This window comes from Mytilus galloprovincialis, chromosome 7 (assembly GCF_965363235.1).
Source record: "Mytilus galloprovincialis chromosome 7, xbMytGall1.hap1.1, whole genome shotgun sequence".
Taxonomy (NCBI): Eukaryota; Metazoa; Mollusca; class Bivalvia; order Mytilida; family Mytilidae; genus Mytilus; species Mytilus galloprovincialis.
Genome location: NC_134844.1, coordinates 91,833,120 through 91,855,369, shown reverse-complemented (window position 1 = coordinate 91,855,369; position 22,250 = coordinate 91,833,120). Strand labels below are relative to the sequence as shown.

The 22,250-nt window shown below is 32.3% G+C and overlaps 1 protein-coding gene across 3 annotated transcripts in view; it reads left to right on the top strand.

Annotated features, from left to right (window-relative positions):
• LOC143083986 (uncharacterized) overlaps positions 1-19,304 on the top strand; it is a 48,509-nt gene extending 29,205 nt beyond the window's left edge. For all 3 annotated transcript variants that reach the window (XM_076260396.1, XM_076260399.1, XM_076260397.1), the window contains 6 exons: positions 6,486-6,592; positions 7,051-8,295; positions 8,788-8,818; positions 13,722-13,996; positions 14,214-14,241; positions 17,996-19,304. In XM_076260396.1, the coding sequence (XP_076116511.1) occupies positions 6,486-6,592; positions 7,051-8,295; positions 8,788-8,818; positions 13,722-13,996; positions 14,214-14,241; positions 17,996-18,306 (1,997 nt within the window). In that variant the 3' untranslated portion in view covers positions 18,307-19,304. The remainder of the gene's footprint in view (positions 1-6,485; positions 6,593-7,050; positions 8,296-8,787; positions 8,819-13,721; positions 13,997-14,213; positions 14,242-17,995) is intronic.
• Positions 19,305-22,250: the final 2,946 nt, after the last annotated feature.

The following is a 22,250-nucleotide window of genomic DNA, read 5'->3' as shown; positions in this document are numbered from 1 at the left end:
AAAAAATTAAAACTTAATAATTTTTTTTTGTTCGAAGTGCTTTTCTTAATTCACCTTTATTAAGCACGCCTAACGCTGATAATTTTAAAGTAAAACATTTATAGGAACCGAGTTGTATGACCAAAAAAGGACCTAAATAAATAGCTGAATCCACCTGAGTTCAATTTTGTCTGAGGGAGTTGAAACTTAACGTCTCCATATTTTCACAATTTATAAATTGACAATTTAGGAAAGGTTTGATTTAATCATGTCGGTACATAAGTACTGGCTATCAAGCTGATGATACCCTTGGTGACAGATAGTCTACTAATTTTATAAACTTCATGTGTCCGAAGCATTTTTCCGAATTTACCTTCAACTGGAACCCCCAAGGGCGAATATTTGAATATGTAAGCCAAAGACTTGAGAGCTATTTGACGAATAGATAAATAGCAAATAAAAAACCTGCTTTCGACTTCGCCTGAAGTAGCTTCTTTATGCTTTAAAAATCTTCAAGCGGACAATTTTAGAAAGCTTTGTTCTGAATCATGTCAGTACCGAATAACTGACAAATGGGCTGATTAAAACACTCAAGGACAGCGGTAACTACCTATTGCTGCAAAAAATATAACAACACTTTATAAAATTAATGTATGTGTCCGAAGCGCTTTTCTAAATAAACCGTCATCAGGAACGCTCGAGGATAAATTTGAAAGCGTATGAATTATAAGATTCGAAAAGAAGTATTCTTCCAAAGATGCAAAAAATTTATTTGGAAGTTTTCTGTACCTATATCCCATGTATGTTATAATGATTTTGACCCGTCTGTCCGTCTGTCAGTCCATCATTCCGTCAGTCGGTTTGTCCGTCAGTCTTGTTCTTGTAATCGCAACTCCTCTGAAACCACACAACATAATTCATGAAACTTTGTAGATGAAAAGGACACTATGTGCATATCGACAGAAAATAACGATTATTTTTTTATACGACTGCCAAAAAATGTTTGCATTCGTATAATGCTATCATGTCGTCGACTGCGTCGTCCGAAGACACATTTGCTTTCCGGACAATCACTTTAGTTTTAGTATATGGATCTGTATGACATTTTCTCAGATGGTTCAAAACCACAAAAGAAAGGTTGGGTTCGATTTTGGGGATATTTGCCCGAAGAGTTTAGAAATTAGGGGCACACAAATGGACCAAAACAAGTATTTTTGTAGTTTCTAGACAATAACTTGTGTGTGAGTGTATGGATCTCTCTGACATTGTAAAAGATCCTATATCACAAAGGGAAGGCTGGGATAGAGTTTGGGGGTAATCGTCCATACCGTTTATGAATAAGGGGCAACAAAGGTGCCAAATCAAGCATGTTTCTAGTTTCCAGACAATAGCGTGTGTTAAAGTGAATGGATCTTTCTAAAATTGTACTACAAGGTTCCATACCTTAAGGGGAAGCTGTGATTGAGTTTAGGGATAATTACCTCAGGGGGGATTAAAAGTTTTTTTTGGGGGGGTTCCATTTTTTTGTGGGGTTTATAATAGCACAATATTATGCAGTAGCAAGAACTCTTCAATTGTACGGTATTGCGCAATAGCACAGTGTTGCACAATAGCACAGTATTGGGCAATAGCAATAGTATTGCGCAATAGCACAGTTTCACGCAACAGCACAGTAATGCACAGTAGCACATTATTGCATATAAATATCACAGTATTGCGCAATAGCAAGAAATCGTCAATTGAAAAAAATACAAATTTTTACCTAATTTCAATGGGATTGATTTACAGTCTTTAATGTTTTGGGCTTCTAATCTTGTATTACTATTTTGAACATTAGACCCCATTTTTTTTTACATTGAGGTCAAAAGGGTCCAAAATTAAACTTTCAAAAACTTAATTATTGCGGCTGTATGATATGCTGAATCTTATAGTGCATTTACTTTTTAGCTTAACTGGCCCAAAGGGTCAAGTGAGCTTTTCTCATCACTTGGCGTCCGTCGTCCGACGTCCGTCGTCCGTAAACTTTTACCAAAATGACCAGTTGACCCCTTATAGAGTTATTGCCCTTTATAGTCAATTTTTAACAATTTTTGGTTAATTTTTGTGATCTTTTATAAAAATCTTCTCCTCTGAAACTACTAAGACAAATTTAACCAAACTTGTCCACAATCATCATTAGGTATCTTGTTTAAAAAATGTGTCCGGTGACCCCGGTCGCGAACCAAGATGGTCGACCTGGCTAAAAATAGTACATAGGGTACAATGTAGATTTTGGCTTATATCTCTGCAATCAAAGCATTTAGAGCAAATCTGACTGGGAAAATTGTTTATCAAGTAAAGATCTGTCTGCCCTGAAATTTTAAGATGAATCAGACAACCAGTTGTTGGGTTGCGGCCCCTGAATTGGTAATTTTAAGGAAATTTTGCCGTTTTTGATTATTATCTTGAATATTATTATAGATAGAGATAAACTGAATAATGTTCAGCAAAGTAGGATCTACAAATAAGTATGCATGACCAAAATGGTCAGTTGATCCCTTAAGGAGTTAATGCCCTTTATAGTCAATTTTTTACAATTTTTCGTAAATTTTTGTAATCTTTTACAAAAATCTTTTCCTCTGAAACTATAAAGACAACTTTAACGAAACTTGTCTACAATCATTATTAGGGTATCTTGTTTTAAAAAAATGTGTCCGATGACCCCGACCGCGAACTTAGATGGCCGACATGGCTGAAAATAGTGCATAGGGTAAAATGTAGTTTTTGGCTCATATTTCTGAAACCAAAGCATTTGGAGCAAATCTGACATGGATAAAATTGTTCATTAGGTCAAGATCTTTCTGCCCTGAAATTTTCAGACCTATCAGACAACCCGTTGTTTGGTGGCTGCCCCTGAATTGGTAATTTTAAGAGCATTTTGCAGCTTTTGGTTATTATCTTGAATATTATTATAGATAGAGATAAACTGAAAACAGCAATAATGTACAGTATAGTAAGACCTACAAATAAGTCAACATGATCAAAATGATCAATTGACCCTTTAAGGAGTTATTGCCCTTTATAGCCAATTTTTTACAATTTTCATAATTATTGTAAATTTTGGTAAATTTTTACAAAATATTTTCCACTGTAACTACTTGGCCAAGTTTATTATAGATAGAAATAATCGTAAGTAGCAAGAATGTTCAGTAACTTAAGATCTACAAACACACCACCATCACCAAAACACAATTTTGTCATGAATGTCAATCCATCTGTGTCCTTTGTTTAATAAGCACATAGACCAAGGTGAGGGACATAGGCTCTTTAGAGCCTCTAGTTTTTATATTTGAGGCCCTGTTTTCAGATTAGTCCATATTATGTTTAATATCAACTAAAATAAAATGTATTGTGTTTTTATACATGTATGCTAAATCTAACCATGTTGTTAGATTTTGGATATCAGACCATTCTTTGTAAATTGAATGTCCCATTTTTTATTTTTTAAGATCGTTGACCACATTCATTTTGTGTCAGAAACCTATAGTATTTCAAAATTTTTATCACAATCCATATTCTAACAGTATCAAGCTTGAATACTGTGTCCAAACTTGCCCCAACTGTTCAGGGTTCGACCTGTGCGGTCGTATCAGGCTGCACTCACCGAAGCATTTATTTCTTAGAGTTATGCCCCTTTAAACTGATAATTTTGGCCTTATTATACTACTACAACAGTTTGTGATTGCAACTCCTCTGAACCCACACAACTTTATTTTAGTAAATTTTGTAGATAGTTAGGACCTAATATGTAGATGTGCATATCGAGAGGAAGTTATGATTACATTTTTTAAAGAGGAAGAATGCCCCTTTGAACTTTTGGTCAAAATATACTTCTGCATCAATTTGTCAAATGACACAACTGATTTTCATGAAACTTTTTTATAGATAATTAGGACATAATAATATGTTAATGTGCATATCCACAAGAAGTTTTTATAGGTTGACTTTTTAAGGGGTTAGGAGTCTTTGAACTTTGAAAGCTGATGAGATTGTGTTTGCCCAGTGACAATATGGGGCCAAGGAGTATGTTCTTTAATTGCCAACAGGATAGCCGTCCTCATTTTAACAGTGATGTTGATTACCAAACCTGTAAATTTGGATACAATTCTTTAAATAAAATTATCCTAGAGGGTTATTAATTCAACACTGAACATAGATCTTTGAACATTGTTTTCCAGTAGAAATATTGATTTTAAAATCATTTAAGTAAAGCAAAACTCTTTATCATTTTATACCCATTCATGGTCTATAATCGTCAATACCTTTGACATTGTGCAAGGTCATATTTTTCTCTGACGTCTTTACACGAAATCCATTTGATGTTAGATGTGTAGTGATTGATATTTTAGTTTTAGATACATGATTTGTTGTTTGGTTATCATTGGTTTGCAACTAGCTTTCAGTAACTGCGAATACTTTCAGATCTGTTCTTGAGTCTTTTGTGTTTTTGTAAGGGTTTTTGTGTGATTTGTATCGATCTAATGAGTTAAGCCGTTTTCAACTGTTTTTGTTTAGCCTGCGACTTCTGTCGCCGAAAGCAAGATAGAGGGATAGTGATCTGACAGCGGTGTTAACTTACTTTTCAAAAGCTTAATATTTAAGAAGGTAGAAGACCAGAATGCTTCATACTTTGTATATAAATGCCTTACGTTATAAAGTTTTTGTCGTCGTCTGTTTATTGTCATTGACCTCATTTTTATGGTTCAGTGAATACATAAAAACAAGTTCAGCTTTTTTGTAACTTAAATTTCTTTCTTATTATAAGTACATTGTAATAGGATAAATATATTTTTTATGTGTGTAACTTGCAAGGTCCTCGTGGCTGTCAGACAGTTTTCACTTGACCTTGTCCTCATTTCATGGATCAGTGAACAAGGTTATCTTTTCGTGGTCAAGTCCTTGTCTCAGATACTTTAAGCAATAGGTCTACTATATTTGGTGTATGGAATGATTGTAAGGTGTTCATATCCAACTGACTGGTGTCATCTGACCTTGACCTCATTTTCATGGGTCAGTTGTTAAAGTTATTGTTTTGGTGTGTTGTCTAATACTGTACACAATAAGTCAACTATATTTGGTGTATGGAAATATTTTACGATGTATATTTCAGGCAGGTACGTTTTATTTCACCTTGACCTCTTTTTCATGGTTCATTGCTCAATGTTTAGTGTTTGTGCTTTGTTCTGCTTTTCTTAAACTATAACAAGTATAAGCAATAGGTCAACTATATTTGTGTATGGAATGATTTTTATGTGTATATGTCTGCCTGGCATATATCATCTGACCTTGACATCATTTGCATGTTAAGTTTTCCTGGTTAATTTTGATTCGTAGTTACTTTATGCAATATGTCAACTACAAATGTATATATGTGATGCATTTCATGATTGTAAGGTTTACATGTCTGTCTAGTAGGGTTCATCTGACCTTGACCTCATTTTCATGGTTCATAGGTCAGTATAAAATTTCAAGGGTTTGGTTTATTTCTTGTATATATACTATCAGCAATACGTCAACTATATTCGGTGTATAGAATGATTATAAGGTGTGCATGTATTTCTAGCTAGGTTTATCTGACTTTTACCGCATGTTCTTGGACAATGTTGGATCATGTTAAGTTTATATGATACTTGTAGTACAGATTTATATTTAGGACTATCAACAAGTGGTTGTCGTTTGTCGCTGTATATCACATCTGTTTTTCGTTAAATATTTTGTACATAAATCAGGCCATTTGTCGTTTTAGGGCCTTTCATAGCTAACTATGTAGTATATGTTTTGCTCATTGTTGAAGGCAGTGAAGATACATTCTTTGACTAATATGTAAAAGTTTACTTGGGTTATTTCTTTGAATTACTTGTGAGACTTGCAGCTACTTATAATACTTGAAATTACAAAGACTATTACTCGTAATTACTGATTTGCGTATTACTAGAAATTATTGATATTGATTACTCAAAATTACTGAAATAGACTACTTAAAAGTTGAACGAATTTCTCAGAAATAAATTACTAGTTTCTGCCAGTCATTACTTATAATTACTACTGACGATCAATAGTTTTGACAAATTCAATTAATTGAATGGATTAATTTTATTATTTATTTTTTTGGGGTAATTCTAAAAAAAAGTAAAACAACAAAAATACTGAAATACAAAGAAAAATCAAAACAGAAAGTCCCTTTACGGTTGGCAAAATCAAAAGATCAAACACATCAAATGAATATAAAACAACTGTCATCTTCCTGACTTGGTACAAGTGTAATAATTGTATTTGTGGTCAATTTGAGATGTGCAGGAGAGCAATGCAAAAAAATAAGACTTTAACTTAAACAAAATATCATCCTTTTTACTTTTCATTTTTTTTTTAGAAATGTTAGACTGCCTAAATAATTATCAATAAAAGATAAAAAATACATAGACATTCTTTCACTAATTGTTGTTATTTATACAACATCTCTCTTTTAGACTACCTCAGATTTTGGATAAACACCATAGTCACATACTGTAAAGGAAGTGGACCAGGATTTCCTAAAATCATGATTGTTCTAACTCACAAGGATAAATTGAGAGCTGTAAGTTTGTTAACAGAAATCTATTTTTTTAGTTTAGATGTTAAATGACATGATTTTATCTGTGTTGTTGATTTGCTGTCTCAAATGCATATGTTTGCCTTATATCTCATTTTGTTAAATACGAAACTATAGTGATAGTATTTGCTAGAAGCTAGTATCATTTTCTTTTCCGTCAGGAAACTACTTATTGCTCTTTCTTGTCATTTTGTAAGACTTTTGACAGACAGGCAAAATGTGGAACAATATTTGAAAATGTGTTTACATGAAAAAGGTAAAATCATGCATCATGAAACAAGTGCTCAAATTTCATTAAGTAAAAAGTAAAAGAAACTGACAAGTTATCACTTCTGCCTCTGCCATTTATATACACTTTTTGGGGGAGGACAAGCACTTGAATAATAGTATTTATACAGGCAAAAGCTAATTCACAAGATTCAAGATGAGATGTTTATTTACAGATGGAAGTTGAACCCAGACGTCAACAATTATTCCATGCTATAGAAAAGATGTTTTCTGGAAGTCCCTTGCTGTCCCATTTAGTCATTAAAGACCAATTTTTTGTAAATGCAAGGGACAAATCTGATCCAGAAATGGCGAAGATTAAAAAGAACATTATCGAACAAGCCATAGAGCAACCAACATGGGGTCAAGAACTTCCAAAATGTTTTATTCCTCTCGAACTCGAATTTGACTCACTTCTAAACCGCAACATTCCTTTAATAACCATGGACCATATGATGAAGATAAATTCTGCTCAGCCCGTTCGACCACTGACAGATGAAGAATTGAAAGTATTTCTCAAGTTTCAGCATTCTGTAGGACGAATCTTGTATTTTGATGAATCAAGCTTGGATCAACACATCATTCTTTCACCGACGCACCTGATTGATGCCTTTAAGTCAATCGTTACTGATAGAAGATTCTGTGAAGGTGACACACTTAGACAGGTATCATGGGAATTAATGAGTCAGAAGGGTGTAATAGCAAAAAAGTCAGTAGCCGATATCTGGCAGAAGAAAAAATACAAGTCTTTTCAAAAACATAAAGATTATTTACTGGGAGTCATGACACATCTTGATATACTGGTTGAACCAAGGCGATATGACAAGACACACAAACGTATACCAGCTGAATTCTACTACGTTGCTAGCATGGTTAGAACCAATGATACAACTGGGTATCTTAAATCCACTAATTTCGTTCAGAGAAATATCGCAATAGCATTCAGCTCATCTTCGTCAATGATTCCCCCAGCGTTGTCCTTTAGATTCATCAGTTACTGCTTGAGCATATTTGCAGTGAAAACAAACGGACAGCAAAACGATGAAATGCTGTTCCATAGGTCAGCAGTTTTTAATATAGACCCATCTCTAGATATGTGCGTTAACTGTGATGATGAGATGATTGTTGTTCGTCTTGTTCACCTAACGAATAGAAAACTTATAATGAGAGATCTAGCATCGTGTATTAGGGAATGTTTAGCTATTGCACTCGAGAAAATTAGTCAGCTTTACGTCAAGACAAGCAGTACAGGATCTGTTATAAATGAAGGCTCTTTTAATCTGAGTTTGTGTTGCAGTTCACCGGAAAATCCTTGTCTTCTGCTAATGTCAGAACATCAAAAACAAGATGGTTCATGGATATGTCCAGAACACAGAATTGAGCACACCAATGAGATCTTATCTTCCTGGGCCTTACAAAAGGTAAATACCAGTAAAGGACAAACATATAGTTATGTTGTATATAAAACAAATATAGTTTAACTGATATTTTATTATTTAATAATTTATTTTGTGTAGCATTTCCTTAAATGCAGCTTCTATTACATTCATGTAGTCTACAAAATGACAAAAATAAGCATTGTAAAACGATAAATATTTAGGTATCAATATATATCCATTATGAAATGATAAAAAGCAAATTTTAATCTTTGTTATACAGTTTGATAATGAAATGTAAACACAACATTTTAAGAACAAAACTTGCAGACATTTTCGGAAACTTATCAGAAAACTGATTACATAAAAAACAAAAACATAATAGTGAAAATATGATAATAACACTTAGCACAAGATACCAAAACTAGAACAATAGCAATCGTTCATCAAATGCTAAAAAAAAGTATGTGGACGTATTTCAAGCAAACTGTTTTTTTTATTTGTTTTCAATTAACTTATATTTTGATAACTTTTCAGGCAGAAATTACATGTGGAGTAGCATGCCCAGGTAATGTATACTTTATTGTATATTTATCTGATACTGTAAATTCTGAAATTATTATGAGTTTTTTATTAATTAAAAATGCGACTGATTGAGTATCGCAATAATAAAAACTCGCATTGTGATATCTAATATAAAATACTGTATGCATATTTTCCTAAAATCGCAATGATTAATTTTGCATTATTGTCCATTTTTTTCATAAGTACAGAATTTACAATAGCTGAGTTCATGCATATAGTACCTCCTTGGTTTAAGCTCCCACATCCATAACACGATGCAACATGAAACCATATACTTAATACACCATACACTTTAACCATATACATAATGTACAGTTACACTATTACACTATCATAACAGACAACATTACATAATATACAATTCCGCCAAACACTTTTAAACCATACATCATTCCCTTTCCAATTTACCCATCCCCATTTGAATCAATCATGAACAGTCTCATTCTATAAACTTATCATATGTGTTCAAGCCTGCCATGAATCTTGCTTTCACGAGACAAATTAATGTTGCATGTTGTCGTCAGTATTGGTGTCCATGTCGGCAACAGGTGAGTACAGTCTGTTGCTAATGCGTTTAAGGTATCAATAACTTTGTCATACATCAGCGGTATTTAAGGATGTTGAATAGAAACTTTTTGATGATCAAGCGACATCTTCTAGAGCAAAGTTAAGCAACATTTTTAACTAAATTCTGTTCACTATTCTGTTTGTTTAAATCTATAGACAGACATAGTTTTAGCCAGTTAAAATTCTTGATTACATTGGTAGCTATTTCATTCTCAATTACTTTTAAGATAAAGTCAATGTTTATTATTCTCCCAAAGAGGGGGCATTACATCTAACCCTTGTCCATCTATATGTCAGTCCGTCCGTATGTCCCAAAATATGTTTCCGTTCTCTAACTTTATTTTGCTTCAAACAAATGTTATGAAACTTATACACAAAGCCTATTACTACAAAACACAGATCAAGTCTGAATTTTGGTGGCATCACTTTTTACTGTTCTAGAATTATGACCCTTTACAAATGAAATAAATGCTGAATGTTTTGTTTCCATTATTTAAATTTAGTTTGCCGCAACCGAATGTTATGAAACTTACACATAATGCTTATTACCCCATAACACAGATAAACTTTGAATTTGGTTGTGTCACTTTTACCGTTCTAGAGTTATGCCCCTGTACAAATGAAAAAATGCTGAATTTTTCGTTTCCGTTCTCTATATGTCTAAAGTTAGTTTGCCTTAACCAAATGTTATGAAACTTATACACAATGGTTATTACCACACAACACAAATCAAGTTTGAATGTTGGTGGCATCACTTTTACTGTTTAAGAGTTATGCCCTTTACACATGGAAATATTGCTGAATATTTCGTTTATGTTCTCTCACTTAAGTTCTCCTAAACCAAATGTTATGAAACTTATACATGTTATACACAAGGCTTATTACCACAAAACGCAAACCAGGTACAAACTTGGGTAGCGTCACTCTTACTGTTCTGGATTTATGTGTCCCGTTATAATGTTTAATGCAAGCAGGGGGATCATCTGTGTCCCATGGACACATTTTCTATTTATTTTTAGAATAATATAGAAGAGGATTTCATTTGAATAAATAATTCATAGTCAATATAAATGTATTGAATCATATTCAAACTAGTTAACAATTAATTAAAGTCTGTCATTTGTAATTGTTGATACTAAGATCTGTCCTTTTATTACATATATTGGAGTGGGTTTGCAATAAGCAGTTTAAAAAAACAGAACATTGTGGTTTGTCTTCCAGCACAGGCTGATGATTCTTTAACTTACAAAATGCATATTTACCTGTGACGTCACTTTTTGTGGCGTTAATGCACTAGTCTGATGCACAGTTCATAATTATATTGTGCTGGACTTGTGTACTGTTGTAAATTTATATGAGGTGTTCTTTGTTATTTTGAGGTTTACATGTTCTAATGTACTATTATATTATTTATTTATGTATTTCTCTGTCCTGAGTGTTCTTGCGTTCATTTGTACTGTATTCCTGTCACGTAAAGTTGTTATTTCGTTGTATTTTTCATATTGTCATATAAGCGGGAGGTTTTGCTAGCCATAATACCAGGTTCAACCCACCTTTTTTTAAAAGTGACCTGTACCAAGTCAGGAATATGGCAGTTGTTATCAAATAGTTCGTTTTTATGTATGTTGGCGTTTGTTTTAATAGCAGTTCATTAAGGTCTTTCCTTTCTTAAATGGAAAGACCTTACTGTATTGCGTTTGTTTATTATTATTATTATTATTCTTTTTCTTCCGCCGTTTTCAAAGTCGAAAAACAAGAAAAGTACGCAACATATACAAATGATCTTTGGTATCATGTATCAAGGGTATAATATCTTTCTTGTATTAGAAGAACCAAGATTTACTATTTACCTTATAGGAGTTATCTCCCCAATTACAAAAAACACTGTTATCACTACTCCTCATAAACTATAAGACTTAGCGGCAAATGGTTTTTTTTTAAATGTTCCTTGTCAAAAGTTACAACTTCAAATAAATTTAACCGAAGCGATCCAGTGACCTATTATAGGAGTTATTTCCCCTTGAATATTTAAATTTTCGATATGCATATAAATCTCATGAACCGTAAGTCATAAAGACTGCGGGTCTTCAGATTTGAGTTCATTGGACCAAAACTAGAAAATATAGGTCAAGGTCAAAGGTCAAGGTCATATTTTAGATTTTCAAAAGTTTTTCATTTCCCTATAACTATTGAACGGTTATAGATACAGAAAAATTAAGCAGTAAAAAATGATTGGTACTTCAAAGGGCAACTTTTTTACATTATGACTATACTGATTTTACCATCATGTAAGGGACATAACTCCCATTGATGGTTTTTAAAAAGCCATTTTTAGGCAAAACTCTTTAACAAAAGGTCCTTGACCCATACGGTCTTTTGCAATGACCTTGTGGAGCAATGACCTTGACGAAGGTCACAAGGTCAAAGGTCAAGGTCATCAAATTATGTGTTTTTTGGCACTATTTAAACAGTTTTATGAGTTTTTGAATTCCAATCAATCAATCAATCAATCAATCAATCAATCAATCAATCGATCAATCAATTAAACAATCAATCAATCAATCAATCAATCAATCAATCAATCAAAGCAAGTTTCCGTTTCATGTGTTTAATACGGGATCCAAGGTCTCTTTTTTTCGCTTGTTTTAATATTGTTCTTACATCTCTTCTGAAAAAAAAAATCCACATGTTTGTTATCAGTTGAACTCTGAAACTACAAGTCCAATCGACCCCAAACTTTACAGTCAGCAGGGCATACATGTACTAAAGGTTCATAAAACAACGTGGTGCAGATATCTCTCAAGACTTTTCCTAGAGAAAAAAAATGGCAATGCTGTAAAAATCGCTTGCTAGGTCCGTAAATCTCAGTAAAAACCTACAATAAAATGTCCGCTCCTAGATTGAAATACTTATCTGTGTTACAAACTGGTGCTGAAAAATGTACATTATCAGAAAATAATCCTTAAATGTGTTTTAAAGTTACACCGAATAAATTAAATCCAAAACATGCACTGCTGGTGAACTGTGATCAAAATGTCAATTTCCTACAATGACAAAAGAAATTACATTGTGTACATTCCGTCTCTATACATGTTGTCTGTTCAACATCCCGACCTAAAGAGAAATAAAAAGACTAAGTTTTCGTTATTATAAACCCAAGTCACGTGGTGTCTCCTCAATCTGGCGCGCGCGCTGGACCTAAAATAAAATAAAAACTTTCCAAACTAAACATGAAACTTCCCCGGAATAATATAGACCTCTCACAGAAACAAACAAACAAACAAACAAACAAACAAACAAACAAACACACACACACAATCATGTTTCTAAGGGGGGAAAGACCGTTTACAATTGCTTTTTGAAAGCAATTGATTTATATTTGTTTCTGTTTTCCTCTTATAACTCATGTGTTTCTCTCGGTTTTGGTTTGTGACACGTATTTGTTTCAGTTAAATCGATTTATGACTATTGAACAGCTTGAAGTGCATGAAAACTCAAAATTAAAACTTAACATCAACTGGATCAAAATAGTTGACCGCCATTAAAGTAACTAAAAGTATCAGTATATTCACTACCGAATCACTATATAGCTAGCTTAGGTTAAATGATTAGTAAAAGATGTTTTTTTTTCCAACCTACAGTGTGATTTCAGAATAACTAGTTTTCAAATAAGGAAAACTATTGAACTAATGACAAAACAACACATTCATTGACGTTTGATTTTTCGTAAGATAAGTTATTCATTTTATAACATTGGCTTTGAAGTGGATTTAGAATAAGTAATGCTAGGAACTATACTTGTCTTTGCATTCTCAGTTTAGTTTTATACAAGGTCAAGGCCAACGTCTGGACAACACCGGCATTATTGTATGACATTAGAGGAATGATTTCTCATTTTTTCCTTGGAAATAAATCACAGTATTTCAATGCAACTGATGTAACAAAATGTTATTATTCTTTGGATTTGGTAAAACTTTATTTTTTTTTATTTTCCCTGTTTGTATTTTATTACGATTCGAAAAAAAAAGCAAACTTTAACGTCATATAATCACATACACAACACCATTCCTCAATACAATATATGTCCATTGTCTGAAGGTACGTTGTCAACCTCCATTGCGTAGTTTGTATTAAAACTTCATGTGCACCCTACACCTATCTGCATTTGAACAAAACACCATTCCACCTGTCATGCTATTTTGGGAAATTAACAGCATTTAAGAAATAAATATTAATAACACAACTTCTGGCATAACCTTCAGTAAAGATTAAAATCTAACAAATTTTGAGAAATTCAGAAACTTAATATTCTATTTCAGTGACGGACAACGAGTTCTTAAAGCAGACTCCAAAAGATATTCACCTACGTCGATTGTCAATGGAGTACAGCATACACGAAACCAAAGAGTTATCTATTCATCTTGGAATGAAGTATAATATATGGGAGAGTTTGTATGATACATTAGGGGAAGAAGCAGACAGATTAAATTTTGAAATACTGCATAGGTGTATTGACAGTTCTGCCATTACATTTGATGACATCAGGAAAGCTGCTGCAATCGGCGACATACAGAACCCACACACTCTTTGCAAAGTAAGGGGAATTTTAATTGTACATTACTACTTCTTACACTTAAATGCTACGGTACACAATTCATTCTTATAACCAGACGATATAGTTTTTAATCTATATAAAGCTGGTTTGTATTCAGTATTAATCGATTTTTTTTCTGATTGCTCTGACCTTTTAAAATGCCTTAAAAATATTTGCTTTATTTTCAATCAATTATTTTCATCATTATTCTTTTAAGGTGGTGAGAGACAAGCTAATTGACTTCGGTAAGTGCAACAATTAACATATTAGATATACAAATATATATAGAGATATTTACATTTATTATTTCCTTTTTAAGCTGACCTGGCCCGATGGGCCAAGTGAGCTTTTCTCATCACTTTGCATCCATCGTCAGTCGTCGTGGTCGTTAACTTTTACAAAAATCTTCTCCTCTGAAACTACTGGGCCAAATTAGATCAAACTTGGCCACATTCATCATTTGGTTATCTAGTTTTAAAAATGTGTCCGGTGAAGCCATGGCTAAAAATAGAACATAGTAATATTTTTGTGATCTTTTACAAAAATCTTTTCCTCTGAAACTACTTAGACAAATTTAACCAAACTTGTCCACAATCATCATTAGGTTATCTTGTTTAAAAAATGTGTCCGGTGACTTCGCCCGCGAATCAAGATGGCCAACATGGCTAAAAATAGAACATAGAGTATAATGTAGATTTTTGGCTTATATCTCTGAAACCAAATCATTTAGATCAAATCTAGTTTAGATCTATCTGCCCTGAAATTTTCAGATGAATCGGACAACCAGTTGTTGGGCTGCTACCCCTTAATTTGTAACTTTAAAGAAATTTTGCCATTTTTATACGACCGCAAAAATTGAAAAATTTTTGGTCGTATATTGGTATCACGTTTGCGTCGTTGTCGTCGTTGTAGTCTGAAGACTTTTGGTTTTCGCACTATAACTTTAGTTGAAGTAAATAGAAATCTATGAAATTTAAACACAAGGTTTATGACCACAAAAGGAAGGTTGAGATTGATTTTGGAAGTTTTGGTCTCAACAGTTTAGGAATTAGGGGCCAAAAAAAAGGGCCCAAATAAGCATTTTCTTGGTTTTCGCACAATAACTTTAGTACAAGTAAATAGAAATCAATGAAATTTAAACACAAGGTTTATGAACACAAAAGGAAGGTTGGGATTGATTTTGGGAGTTGAGATACCAACAGTTTAGGAATTAGGGGCCAAAAAGGGGCCCAAATAAGCATTTTTCTTGGTTTTCGTACCATAACTTTAGTATAAGTAAATATAAATCTATGAAATTTAAACACAAGGTTTATGACCATAAAAGGAAGGTTGGGATTGATTTTGGGCGTTTTGATCCCAACAGTTTAGGAACAAGGGGGCCAAAGGGTCCAAAATTAAACTTTTTTTGGTTTCATAAAAAAATGAATAATTGGGGTTCTTTGATATGCAGAATATAACTTTGTATGTAGATTCCTAATTTTTGGTCCCGTTTTCAAATTGGTCTACATTAAGGTTCAAAGGGTCCAAAATTAAACTGAGTTTGATTTTAACAAAAATTGAATCCTTGGGGTTCTTTGATACGCTAAATATAAAAATGTACTTAAATTTTTGATTATTGGCCCAGTTTTCAAGTTGGTCCAAATCGGGGTTCAAAATTAAACTGTTTGATTTCACCAAAATTTGAATAATTGGGGTTCTGTGATATGCCAAATCTAACTGTGTATATAGATTTTTAATTTTTGGTCCCGTTATCAAATTGGTCTACATTAAAGTCCAAAGGGTCCAAAATTACACTAAGTTTGATTTTAACAAAAATTGAATTCTTGCCCTCCTTTGATATGCTAAACCTAAACATGCACTTAGATTTTTGATTATGGTCCCAGTTTTCAAGTTGGTCCAAATCAGGATCCAAAATTATTATATTAAGTATTGTGCAATAGCAAGAAATTTTCAAATGCACAGTATTCAGCAATAGCAAGAAATCTTCAATTGCACAGTATTGTGCAATAGCAAGACATTTTCAATTGCACAGTATTGCGCAATAGCAAGAAATCTTCAATTGCACAGTTTTGTGCAATAGCAAGTATTTTCAATTGCACAAGAAATATCTAATTGCGCAATATTGCGCAATAGCAAGACATTTTCAATTGGAGTTATCTTTCTTTGTCCAGAATAGTAGTTGAATCGACTTAAATCATTGTTTTATACAATATACGATGTATATTCACTTTTACTACCAACTGATAAATTGATAAATTGAAACAATCTTTACCATTCAGTGATAACAAACACTTTTTTTACATTTTAATATTTTATGATGTATTTAAATGAGTAGTTATTGTTGGAAACTCCATTCGAAATTTGAATTGAGATCAGTTTTTGAATAAGGGAAAGGGGGATGTGAAAAAGAATTAAGGGGGGGGTTACATTTTGTCATTTCAGATTTCATAAATAGAAAGAAAATTTCTTCAAACATTTTTTTGTGAGGATTAATATTCAACAGCATAGTGAATTGCACAAAGGCAAAAAACAAATTTTAAGTTTATTAGCCCACATTCATTCTGTGTCAGAAACCTTTGCTGTGTCAACTGTTTAATCACAATCCAAATTTAGAACTGAATCCAGCTTGAATGTTGTGTCCATACTTGTCCCAACCGTTCAGGGTTCAACCTCTGCGGTCGTATAAAGCTGCGCCCTGTGGAGCATCTGGTTGGTTATTATCTTGAACATTATTATAGATAGAGATAAACTGTCAACAGCAATAATGTTCGGCAAAGTAAGATCTACAAATAAGTAAAATGACCAAAATGGTCAGTTGACCCCTTCAGGAGTTATTGCCCTTTATAGTCAATTTTACCAATTTTTCTTAAATTTTTGTAATCTTTTACAAAAATCTTCTCCTCTGAAACTATTAAGACAAAATGTAACCAAACTTGTCCACTATCATCATAAGAGTATCTAAGTTTAAAAATGTGTCCGATGACCCTGCCTGTGAACCAAGATGGCAGACATGGCTAAAAATAGTACATAGGGTAAATTGAAGTTTTTGGTTTATATCTCTGAAACTGAAGCATTTAGAGCAAATCTGACTGGTGGCAAAAATGTTCATCAGATTTCGCTATATCGGCCCTGAAATTTTCAGACAAATCCGACAACCAGTTGTTGGGTTGCTGCCCCTGAGTTAGTAACTTTATGGAAAATTTGCAGTTTTTTGCTATTATCTTAGATATTATTATAGTATATAATAATATCTTATACTATAAATTATGATTTTAACCTTATTTTACATGATTTCCAAAGCATCAGTAAATACAGGTGAGCGACACATGCTCTTTAGAGCCTCTAGTTTAATATTGGTGTTGTCTTGTACACTTTTTAAGGCGTATACATATACACGTCTAAACATGTGACATTCTCAATCGGATAACACTGGTTATACAGGTCTAACACTATAATAAAAATATATATATTTATATAAATATATAAGTGCCTATAAATAGCATCATATGACTTACAAGTTTATGGGAGTTTGGATTAAACAGTTTAGAGAATAATACAATTACACAAATAAAATTATAGATTGCCTTATGTAATCTTAACACATTATTTAGTAAACTATTTTAAACATTCTAATATTTACATACTAAATAATGTATAATTTATATATATATATATATATATATATATTATATATAAGGAAGTCTAAAAGGGAACAACAGCACAAAAAAAACATGAACTCATATACAAATGTTAAATATTTTAGATAACTTATATCCTTCATCAGTAAGATGTCCAATTATACATATATATGTTTTGTTGAACTTTGTTCACAATCAGTGTAAACTGCAGTAACATGTAACTACTTTCATATACACAGCCTTTTTTTTAAATGAAAATGTTGTAAAGGTTAAAATACAATTCAATAAAAGTACATGTTATTTAAGGCAAATAAGTAATATTAACAAAACCCAAAAATAACAATTTGCTTTTTTGCATTAGACCAGGAACCAGAAATTTGGGACTATGAACCTTCAGAAGAACACTTCGACAGACTCGCCCCGTTTGTAGGAAACAACTCGCTGCCATTTCTTATTGAGCTTGGAATGGAATTCAAAACCTGGGAGCAGATTCGATTCCGACAAAAGGAAAGAGATTTGGTGAAACTTAACCGAGACATTATGCAAGAGTGGAAGTCTACATTCTGTAATCTTCATGCTATCAGACCATCTCTGAGACATATTGGTCAGGCGTTCAACAACATTGGTAAAAATATAAAAATCATCGAAAATGTTTTGGCAGACTTCTCTTGAATAATGTTGACTAGTTTGGTGTTTTGAAGTTTGACAACCTAGGAAATTTTTTGAACAATTAGTGAAAATACATTTGCATTTACATTTGAAATGAAAACGATCACTTGTATATTGCCCCCTTTTCAGTGCAATTCTTATTGATTTTTTTAATACTTCTATCTGCTTAGGGTAACGTAGCATTTTTAAAATTACCTTCCTAATGGTTTTTGGAAGAAAAAAGTAATTGTAAATACGTTTACATAAATTTGTAGTATTTTGAAATACATTATTTAACTGTATGCACCTTTGGTAGAATTTTGCTTTGTCAAAAAAACTCTTTTATTTATAAGGTCTTAGAACATAGTTAATTAAGGATGAACTTAGATGAAATTAAAAAAATCTAGAATTTCAAATTGATATAATTAGTCAGAAGAGCATTAGTTTAGGATCCAAATAGGAGCTAAAAATAGTGATAGGTTATGAAACTCCTTTTTGAGATATTTGGTTTTGAAAAAATGTTGGGAAACGTCTGACTCGGACTTATATTTAGCATTGGAATTATTTGGGTCTCAAATCATAAGAAAAGAAATCCAGAATCTGATTAAATATTGGTAAGTGACCTTTTATGAGCTATTGAAGTTTATATGAAAAGAAAAATAAACTCATCATAGACACCAGGATTGAAAAAGTGGGTGTTATGAGGCAAAATATTTTACCCTTTATTGGAGGAAAAAACCCAACAAGTCCGAACATTTGACCAATTTTCCTAAACCTGACATCAGCACATCCTTAACTTTTTTCAATTGTTTACACGATGAACTGATTCAATTTTTTTCATGCAATTTTTTACCAAAGTTTGTCTTTGTTTAACATGTTATGGTTACTCTGTTTGTATGCCACATCTGTCCAGGTTATTGTATATAAATAACTATGAAATGGTATGTCGACATGAATTGTAAATGATTTATTGCTATTAATCATATTTGTTTAGCAGTTTCATTAAACTGGTCTCCTTTTTTTGTCATAACTTTCCAGGAATGATTTTGATATTCCCTGTTTCTTAACAGTTAGTTGTGTTGCTCAAAACGCTGATATGAGACTTTTTTTCAATTTTATTGTAACATTTAGTTGAATGATATTTAAAGATGATTTTATGTGTGATGAAATAGAGGCAGAAAACAAATGAGACGTTCAAACTCATAAGTCGAAGAAAAAAACGGACAACACCATGGCAAAAAAATGAAACATAACGGAAAGAAGAACAAGTCAACAAAAAACACTACATAGAAAACTGATGACTCAGCTTATGTGAATTTTATATACATTTTGTATTTCATACATGTTACCCCTAGTTTTGGGTGGGGTTTGTGGTGCTCAAGTTAAAGCTTTCTATTGCTTGTATACAACATGAGGTTGCATGCTTGGTGCGCTTTTTAGGTTATTTCATTGTTTTCCTCTTACAGTTGATGTGTTTCCCTCTGTTTTAGTTTGTAACCCAGATTTGTTTTCTCTAAATCGATTTATGACTTTTGATCAGCGGTATACTACTATTGCCTTTATTAATACACGTTATTAAATATTAGTATTTGATAGTGTAGTTTGTAAATAATGTTTAATTGCATATATTGCTTAAGTCAATTCTATAGTGTTATATGCATGATGTATTCATATTATTTTTTTACTTCTTTAATTTGTATGTTATATAAGATATGAATAAAAAGTAGAATAAAAAATAATTATCAAACTCCAAGGAAAATTCAAAATGGAAAGTCCTTTATCAAATGGCAAAATCAAAAGCTCAAACACATTAAACGAATAGAAAACAAATGTAATGTGTTTCCTGCCTTAGTACAGGCATTTCCAAGTGTAGACAAATGGTGGATTAAACCTGGTTTTATAGCTAGCTAATTACCCTCTCACTTGTTTGTCAGTCGGATAGAATTCCATTATATTGACAAGAATGTAAAAGTTATGCTTTCCTTACAACGATTATTAAATAATAAACAACAAAAAAGAATATACAGCACTCGATTTTGACACTCTAGCTGACATTTGGCTGGTATTAATTCGTTCTGGCCCCAAACCAATCCAGCCCCAAGTTAATCAGGCCCAGCGTCGATCCGGCCTATACTAAAATAACGAATAATTATATCAACTTTGGAGGATTTGGTGACATATTTGAATCAGGATAAAAGGTAATTGTAAGAAATATCGATGCTTAATGGAAAAAGGTGAGTAAAGTATGCCTAATATTGAAGTAACATTCAAATGATTTATTTGTAATCGATACAAAAAGGAGTATGATTAAAACTGTTTATAAAGCAGTATCATCATATACAAATGAAGTTATTTTCCATGGTAACTTGGAATATCCTGGGGAACAAAGTTTTTATTAAATTCACACATAGACTGAGAGATAAATCCCATGCAAAATATAATAACGTAATCATCATAATGACAGATTAAATGAAATCATTAATATGTAATTGGTTTGTTTATTCAACAATTGTCTGATGATTGTATACCAAATGCACGCCAGTCGTGATTACTTAATTCAATCAAAATCATGATTGATAATATTTACTTAAGCAACAATTTAATTTAAATTTCTAATATTTTTTTTAAAGATAACAGGAAGAAGAAACGAACTATTATTTCTTTCCACAACTGTCTTCTCTGTTTTTTTTTTGTACCATCGAATTGCGATATTAAAAGAAAAACCAATCCTGTCTCCTCTTTTATAGAAAGATTCGGCAAAACATTTCTCAATTTGAGAAGTCTTTATACGTTGAACAAAAATAAAGTGTGTATACATCAGCTTGGGGATCAGCGTGTGCAGTTGTGTATGTAACTATTTGCTAGTACACCCATTGACAAACTTGTTAAGATCACGGTCAATTGAAGAAAAATCATGCTTATCAGAGGCGGATTTAGTGGGGGGCCTAGGGGGCTTGGGCCCCCCTTTTGGGGAGAAAAATTGGTTGCTTATATAGGGAATCACTGGAGCGGGCACCCTCTTAGGCAGTCAATGGGCCCCTACTTATGAAAATTTTGGATCCGCCACTGCTTATTACCGTTGTTAATGTTTATGATACTAAATATGTTTTTACTCTAATTATGCATATTTAATAGTCATTAAAACTTGTAATAATGAACATAATTGTTTTATACTGAATAAGCATCCGTATCAATTTAAGGTGATACTTTGGTTAAAATTCAAATATTTTATATTAAAAAAATATTATATTTCTATATAAAATGTAAATATTAAAAATAAATGAAATAAATGTCTCATCTTAAAAAAAATTATTCGTTAAAGGCAAACTTTTTTATTTCCCACCTTTTATTGTCGAGCCTTGGACTTTAGTCGAAAAAGCGAGACATCGCGATCCTACATTCCGTCGTCGTCGGCGGCGTCCACACATATTCACTATGTGGTTAAAGTTTTTGAAATTTTTATAACTTTCTTAAACTATCCTTGAATTGTACGAAACTTGGCCAGAAGCTTGTTTATGATCAGGAGATAGTATCCAGAAGTAAATTTTGTAAAAATAAAATTCATTTTTTTCCGTATTTTACTTATAAATGGACTTAGTTTTTCTGCGGGGAAACATTACATTCACTCTGTGGTTAAAGTTTTTAAAATTTTAATAACTTTATTGAACTATCCTGGAATTGTAAGAAACTTGGCCTGAAGCTTGTTTATGATCAGTAGATAGTATCCAGATGTAAATTTTGTAAAAATAAAATTCCATTTTTCCTGTATTTTACTTATAAATGGACTTAGTTTTTCTGCCAGTTAACATTACATACAGTCTGCAGTTAAAGTATTTAAAACATTTTTAAGATTCTTAAACTAGCCTGGATTTTTACCAAACTTGGATAGAAGCTTCTGACAATCAAAAGATAGTATCGAGAGGAATAATTTTATTGATTTTTTTCATCATTTTTGATGAGTGTGTGAT